The sequence below is a fragment of the Trachymyrmex septentrionalis genome, unplaced genomic scaffold, assembly GCF_001594115.1.
Source record: "Trachymyrmex septentrionalis isolate Tsep2-gDNA-1 unplaced genomic scaffold, Tsep1.0 scaffold95, whole genome shotgun sequence".
Lineage (NCBI taxonomy): Eukaryota > Metazoa > Arthropoda > Insecta > Hymenoptera > Formicidae > Trachymyrmex > Trachymyrmex septentrionalis.
In genome coordinates, this window is record NW_017306139.1 from 508,817 (window position 1) to 517,650 (window position 8,834).

The 8,834-nt window shown below is 37.1% G+C and overlaps 1 protein-coding gene across 1 annotated transcript in view; it reads right to left on the minus strand.

Annotated features, from left to right (window-relative positions):
* Positions 1–731: 731 nt before the first annotated feature.
* Positions 732–8,834, minus strand: part of LOC108756113 (inhibitory POU protein) — a 45,437-nt gene continuing 37,334 nt past the window's right edge. Inside the window, exons 3-4 of the mRNA XM_018499694.1 lie at positions 7,116–7,322; positions 732–1,496 (exon numbers count right to left, since the gene is read on the minus strand). Coding sequence (XP_018355196.1) covers positions 732–1,496; positions 7,116–7,322 — 972 coding nt within the window. The remainder of the gene's footprint in view (positions 1,497–7,115; positions 7,323–8,834) is intronic.

Here is an 8,834-nt window from a genome sequence, read left to right on the forward strand (position 1 = left end):
AAGACCTTTAATGTTTTCATTAAAGCAAAGTCAATTAGAGACTTGTTAATTAATAGACAATGTAAAAAAAATGGCTCACTATATATTAGAAATCATAGTACTGCAACAACTTCCCCTTTGTGGGTGAAGAAAACGCGGCGAGATGATATCAATTTGATGAATCAGAGTGATTGCGACGTAAATTTATATTTACTGCTGTAATAATACCGCGATAATATCCATCGTGAGACATTCGTAAACGCGTCACCAGCGTTTTCATTGCATCGATTGTATAACGTCACGAGAGATAATCGTGTTAGCCGAAGAGGAGAGAGAATCGCGAACCGAAACGAGTCAAGAATAGCTCCCTGCAACCGGTGATTCCAGAATATGCGTTTTAAAGCACATTACACACGCGCAGTGATAATAACAAGCGACTCTTCAGCCTGTGACAGCTTCGTGTACCGATAGTATCGTCTGCCCGTAGTATCGAGCCGTTCGTTTTAGCGGCCGCGAAAGACTGCCGCAGATAGATATCCCGGTGACGTTGGATCCGACGACAGTCGACTGACGAACCTGGAACCGAACCTCACCGCGATGACCACCGGCGGAGTCCGAGGAAAGCCCACCTTGACAGTTTGGGGCAATCCTGAAACTCACGGCCAACCCTGAAACTCAGTCAGAGGTTCGGGTTTGGGCTCGAGACTCGGCAGCTGGTACGGTCAGTTTTGCTGTCACAAGCCACCCTCGGGTCAATGTTGAGCCGCGAACTTCATGCGCTTCTGCTTTTGCCGCTGATTGCAGAACCAGACTCGTACGACGTTCTTCTTCAGGTCGAGCTTCTCCGCGATCGCCGCGATCTTCTCACCGGACGGCCGCGGCTGTACCGCGAAATACGCCTCTAACGAGCGCTTCTCCGGCGCGGCGATGCTCGTACGTTTCCGTTTCTTTTCACCGGCCGGCAGTACCGAAGGTGCGTCCGGGTCGCGCCGCTTGTTCTTCGCCTGGGCCTCCGCCTCCTCCAGCCACGCCTGGAGGATCGGCTTCAGGGCGATCATGTTGTTGTGCGAGAGCGTGAGCGATTCGAAGCGACAGATCGTCGACTGCGAGAGAGCGCCGACACCCGGTAGCTTCAGATTGGCCAGCGCTTTGCCGACGTCGGCTTGCGTAACGCCGAGTTTGATGCGCCGTTGCTTGAATCGCTCGGCGAAGGCCTCCAGCTCGCGCGGATCGGTGTCTGCGTCGGGATGTAGACCCGCCGCGGCTGCAGCCGCGGCCGCTGCAGCCATCGCCGGATGATGGTGCGCCGGATGCGGCACGCTGCCGCCACCACCGCCTAGGTTACTGTGATGATGATGATGACTCATCATACCGTTCATGCCGCCGTATACGGAGGGACCGTGGATGCCCGCGTGATGCCCCGGCCCACCGCCCGTGCTTTCGGACATTGGTGTCAGTGTTGTCATCGAATTTGCTGGGTCCAGCATGTCGAGACTCTCCATTCCTGGATGGCTCATCTGGAACAGACAAGCAAATTGACAGTCTTTCATTTTCGAGCACGTGTTTATCGTTTTGTCGAACGTAAAAGAACGTCTTCTTCGACATTGCCGAGATGTTTTTCGAGTATCTGTTGAAAGTTTTAGTTAGTTGACAACGTTAGTTAGTCGTACGGAATATATCGATGGTGACATCCTTTGACGAGATGATACAAAAGCTCGTGTTCTGTCATGACGATCTTGCTCGTCAATCTTGCTAGTAATTATATGCGTATAGGAATAGAATAAGATCTACTTGTATATTAAAAGCCATATTATTTGCTATTTTCACTTTCCTTTTTCTCTTTTAGAAAACCTATGTGATCGGTCTTAATTTTTCTTTTTAAATACTCTTTATATATAGTACAACGAGATTTTGTAACATACTTACAAATTTCGAAAGAGAGAGGCTTCTCTTTTCTCTTTTATCAATATTCTTGGTTTATTCTTTAATACGTGTGATTATTAAATTGATAATTAACAATACACATCAATAAAAGGAAACATGCCTGTTGGGTTGATCAACTTCAGTCAGATGCGACTTATATAAAATTTAATTGCTCTTGATTTTTTGTTCAGCGGATTGTCTCGCTCTCTTTCTTTCTAAACCAGTATTATTTTTTGCAACTCGGCTGAAGCAACAAATTCGGTAATAGAGTAATTAATTAATAATTAAATAGCACTATAAAAAGACGTATTTGTTTTTTAATTTTTTTGGTATTTCTTACAGCTGAATTGACTTTAATCTTAAGCTAGCACAGCTATTGCTTTCCGCAAATCGATTGGTCAAAAAATCGAAATTAAGAGCAATTAATTAGAAAAAAAGAATAGCGATTGGTTTTTGTATGTATATAAGTCACATTTGATTATGGCTATGTTGGAGTTTAATAGACTTAAAGAAAACCTATAATTAATTTAAGATAATTGCTCATAATGAGCGTTTTCTAGCAAGAAACACAGTGTAAGACAGTGAATTATTTCATTTAACATTAGAAAACAAGAATCAAATGATTTACTATGTTACAGTATTTTTTTTTTATTTTTTTTTTTTAGAGAAAAGCCCAATACCAATTAAGCATTAATAATATCTAAATTAAACACAAATTGTGGAAAGAGGAGATATTAAAAACAATTCATTAAAATTATTTATTAAAAAAAAAAACAAAGTTAATATTGATAGCACTTTCTAATTATTAAAAAGTGATAATAATTAAATGTGTTAATACATAAAGATATCTTGCGTTGGAGAAATTCGAGGTATTCGCTTTACGTATGCATATTATTCAAGAAAATATGTACTATAAAGTGAAATGTATAAATTCGGAGGTGTTTGAAAGGTTTGCTGAAAGGCCGGATGCGTATCGTATCGTCGAGTTTGCGGAAATGCGTTTTGATGAAGCACCGTCGTGGTGTGGGAGAGATATGAATGAAGGGGATAAAAAGCAAAGTTAGGTCGAGTGCGGTAGAGAGAGTAGGAAATATGTACAAGCTAACACGTATAATTATGCTACACGTGCCGCGACCGTCGTCACGAATGCAAAACGCACCTCCAGTATAACTCTTTACAAATTATTTATGAACTTCTTTCATATTTTTCTTCTCTTACACTCTGCTGTTATATACAGCACGTGCTGTGGTATGCTGTTAACTCGTTTTCTTAAAGCCAATATCGGATATTCATCTGTTGAAACGAAACGGAAAATGCATTGCCACGAGTCAAATGCAATAAATCGCAAATTAAGGACGAATAAATGAGAAAGCTATTTTTTGAAATGGTGTTTCGTTTATTTGGAAATAGTACGAAGAAAAGCATCCTATCATTTTTTGCTTCTTATTCCCTTTGAATTAGGTCTGTTTTTTTTTTTTTATTTTTTTTAGAAATGTCCCAATATACATATACTATGATTTTTATTCGAGTCGATTGATTTTTTTAATTAACTTATTTTAATTGTTAATCTGCTTTAGTACATAATTTATTTATTGCGTCCTCCTACGTACTTAAGTATGTAAGGTACCACGCACACGCGTATGATCTTGTTTACACACATGAAATGGTCTAGTCTCACGAGAGTATACTGAATTAACTAGACGCCAACACAGCAACGGTTTTGACCGTGGGGACAGAACATGTAATTAGAATTAGTTCACACGTATATTTCAGAAATAAAATTGTTTATCATGCACGTACAATAAACTTATTAGACAACAATTTATATCGCAAATGACAGTGATTGTCGATGCAGCATATACGTGTGAAATTGTTTAAGGATCTTATTGTAAAATAGCTTTTTATTTTCGCGTAAATGAAAAGATATTATATATATATATATAAACTTGAAATAACGAAGCGCCTTACCGGTCCGAGTGTTAAGATGTTGAACTACTATATATACATGTATATAATATACATTCATTTAAATTGAATTAATTTTCAGAAATCTCGTCTCCAATCTCGTTTCCAATCATATTGTATATGTATTATATATATGTGTGTGTGTGTGTGTGTGTGTGTGTGTGTAAAAATCTATTTGTATCGAATGCATAATGAGATGCGAATGAATTAGTTGTTGAGCCATCCCTCAATTAATGAGACACGTCTACACTTTAATTAGCTAATTTCTTTCCTTTGTGCATATTTCCATCTAATGAATTATTCTTAGCTTTGTACGCGTAAAACTGTATTCGCGTTTGAGTAGCACGTAACACTAAGTATATAACGCCAAAATCACTATAAAAATCGCTACTAAAAATATCCACGTCGTTCTCAATCCGGCCATTACCTCACGTACATACATAAACGCTTATACGACCTCGTCGAGGCTTATACACACATACACACGCGTAGGCAACACGCGCATCATCTATTCTCATGAGAACGGCAGTATAGTGAGCTAACTGGATGGCACGGTTTCGGTCGGCGGTGGTGCCCTGGGATAGCGCAGTTACATCAGAAATGCAGGGGGGGTTGCGCTGCATGGACGTTGGCGGGCAGCGTGGAAAAGGCAGAAGGTGGAAGCTGTCGGGAGCACCGGTAGCAAATATACAAGCATACGGTGGGAGGGGGGAGGGGGGAGAGAGGGACAGGGGGGGCGAGGGAGGAGAGGGGATTTCGTTGGGGGGTTGTCGGGGGTGGACTTGCCCAGGGGCGTACGAGGTAGGGCCCGAGAGACCTGCGCAATATTTCATCATTACGCTGACACGATGGTAGGGTTAGCCGGCTCCTATGTTTTGCTCTTTCTCCTTGCTCTATTGCCCACCTCACCCCTAATTTTTCTTTCTTCCCTCTTTGTTTCGACGCGTTGTACTCACTCTCGCGCACATTCGGATCTCACACGTTACGCGTGCCCACTTGCTGTTTTTACATCAGTTCGACGTTTGTTTCCTTTCTGCCTTCTTTGCCTATTATACACGCGTGTATTTAAAATCTTTTTACTACTCGTCAATTCCTTCTATACATCTAGCTTATGTAGGTACGCGTGTTTTTTTTTTTTTTTTATCAATACGGTCGAAATACCGCGCATTTATTAAAACTCAATGCTCTCAAGCATAATTGAATATCGTATGAAGCTGAAATTGAATAGTTATGGGATTTGGATTTGCTCCATCGCTGAAATTAAAAATCATTTATATATTTTTTCGCTTGCACCGTTTTTTCAGTCCAAAAATCTATAAGAGACACGTAGTCCGGTCCAAGGTAATTGAAAAAAAATTGTCTTGTAAACTAGTATCATTAAGATTGACCGAAAATAGAATTTTATTTCTCTCAATTGTTTTATTCTCGTCGGTATATAATTCGGAATTGTAATTGTTTATATATATCTTTCTGAAAAACGACGATCTCTCACTAATTACTGGTTATTATAACGAATATTATCTTAGAATATTATCTGGTTGAATTGAGAGGAAGCTTGCGCGGAATTCAAGATTCGAATTCGAATCCCGACTGAGGTAATATTTCTCGCAACAAATTCTTTTAAGGTACCTATTAGCATCAAATTGTTAATATCCTTCTAAGATATCTGTCAGCATCAATATCATTAAATTACTTGCCAATTTAATATATGATTAGTAGTATCTTAGTTCTGCTCATGCAGATTTCAAGACGGTAAAATATTTTGGCGCGCAGTTTGCAGAATTGAATATGTATAAGCATATGAATTCACACCGCGATATATTTAAATACCAAAATCCCCCTTTTGACCGAAAATAGGATTATTCATCCTAATTGATTATTAAGATACTTTAATAGTCGAATTTGTTACAATTATTTCGCGTTGAATTTTGTTAAAATTTGAGGAACATAGCATCAAAAAAATCAAGTCAGAAAATTGAATTTATGAAGCGGAATTGGTAGTAGAACAAATGGCGAGATAGAAATAATGATCAATTTAAGGTACAAAGTTGTACATAATTTACGTCTAACAAGTGGAGTCGAGGAAAAGGAGAGAAAGCGATTTATGACGATAAAATCACGTACGCAAATCCCACAGAAAGCCGACACGCGAGAAGTTGAACAAAACCCATATTGAACCCTCGCCGCAGACGCAGGTCCCGCGGACCCTTAGAATTCATTGCTCTCTATCTGGGGTTAAAGGGGGGAGGAGAGAAAGAGCATTACAAACAGCCGTGACACGGAGATAATATACAAGCAACACGCCCCTACATTTAAGAACATCATTCCGGATCGATGCGCATTGGTTACCCGGCGTCGTTCTCCCATTGTGCTTCTATCATCAGCGTCAGATCGCTCAAATTAGCATAAGGTACACGAGGCAACAAATTGAAATGCAATTCGCACGAAATCATATATGTATTATATTGTGACCGTATCTAAACGGCATAATCACGGCGCCGCGACTGCACTGCTGTTGCACGATTACGAACGACGGTTGTAAATATAATACGGCTTATTAACCATTAAAACGCAGAAAATTAAAATCGTTGTCTGCATTGTTCGCGATATTAACAAATAAACTGCGTAAATTAAATTTTTCAATCTGCCAATTAAATATGAATTCAAAATTAATTGCCGCGCGTAATTAATTATTAGCAACGATTTTAACCGACCGTTGGATTCGTTGCATTTTATGGATATACCATCCCCCAGCTTGTATACGGGGGGGGGTAGGGAAGGGGGGGGGGGGGGTTTACGAAATGGCAATAGCAGCCTTCAGCTTTTATCACGATAATTATCTAGCACGAATAATACTATTCTTTTTCTTTTATTATCGATTTAAATCTCAGTTATATAGTTACGATATCTAATGCAAGGATGAGAATAGAAATGCAAAATGGATAAACAATTTGATTTGATATTCGCAGTTAAATGTAGTCGCGGTATGCATATTCCGTACAATATTTAAACAGCTTAGTTTGCGCGATTAATATTTTCAATTTTTTTCTTCACAAAAACATATAAGAGAGACTTCTTACTTTTAATGAAAGCTTTTTATCGATTTGTAAAGAGAGAGTATATCTGTATGGTCTATTTATTGACACGCCCATTAAATAAGATAATGCGTGCTCACTTTCTAACATTGTATTGTAGAATGTAATAACATATGTACGATAGAATAAAATATATCAAAAATGCGGACTCACAAGGAGGTGTGATTGTACCTGATGATGTGGCCGGTTATTCGGGTGGGGGGTAGGCATATGTGCTCCGTGATGGTACACAGATACGGGATCATGCTTCAGCGGCATCGGTGTCCCAGCGTTGTGCTTTCCCAAATCTGCTGCCAAAGCCTCCGCTCTTGAAAGTAAGCCATCTTGCAGACCACTATTCAAGCCACCGAATAAATCACCCTGAAACACAAAGTGTTACAATACGTTACTTATTGATTAAAGCTTTGAGTAATGTTTTTTGACAACACCAAATAACTTGACGTACTTGTTACATTGTGATCTAATTGGAACTTAAACTTTCTAATTTTTACACTTCATGTATTCGCAGTTACGTGCCTTTTATAATTTAAACATTTTTTTTTTAATTCAGCCTAATTAATTTTTTCGCAATTTTAATTACTGATTGTTACTGCTATTTTTGTGATATTTAAAGAGACCATCATCCAATATTATTAATAATACTTTTGACTTGTAAATAGAGATTGGGATCATTGAATAAGTATTTTAATGATAAATTAGGAGATCTTTTTTTCAGTTTTCATTTGTCAAATTTATTTGAATATTTACATATAAAATTCATATTTACGTGCATATATATGCACATATTTTTTTTGTTTGTTATTAATTTAGCATTTATTTATTATAAGCGCAGTTAATTATAAGCGCAAAGGAAAACAGATTAAATATCGTAATTTGCAAATGTAAATTGATTTACTTTATATGAGGATAATGCAAATAATGATTAGTTATAGCCTATTATTTATTATATAAATTCTCGTTGAATTTTATCCATTTGACGTTATCTGGGCAACAATGAGCTTGTATATTGGACGGCAACATGGCTGTGCGATCGATAGCCTAAAAATAGTTTTGTTATCCGAGATGTTCGCGTATTGCAAGTTTTTTAGTCTCAGACATAAATTTTCTATTATTTAAGTTAAATTTTTTAATTTTTCCAAAATATTCTATTATTTTATTATACAAATTTAATTTTATTTCGAAGTAGATAACAAAATTTTTTTTTGTTAATGCACTATATTAATACCTATTAATTTTGATTTAAGCAAATGTATGATAGGTATATTGTAAATACTGCAAAAAGATATTTATTATCTAAAAACATTTTCTTATTCATTTCATTAGATTTTTAATTGTAACTTAAGATAATTATAATTTGGAGTAGCGCGACGGATACATGTATGCAAAATTTTGAAAAAATTATTTTAAACGATAGAGAAAAACTAGTAAAAATTTCGAATGTAGGATGAATTGGATGATATTGCATTATATAAACTTTATATTGGAACGTTAAACTATTTTTTCTCGAAAGCGAGTTTATTTGAACAACAGTCATAATAACTTGCGAATGCAGGCTTGTAAAAGAATACAAGTTCTATCGAAACACATCTCGTCATTCGAACTATGAATATATTGCCGTAAGAAAAAAATATCTCTGACGGTAAGGGAACATTTCTGATTCGTGTTTATACAATTCTTCTAATGTTTAACATGAATAGAATAATACTCCTATAATTTGATTATCTATTATGAAATTATCCTATGACAAAAAAATAACAAGAAATAACGCGGAACAATCTACTCTTGTAAATCTAAAAATAATTTTTATGATTAATGCGCGATATTCGATGCTAAAGATAAAAATATATATATATATATATATATATATATATA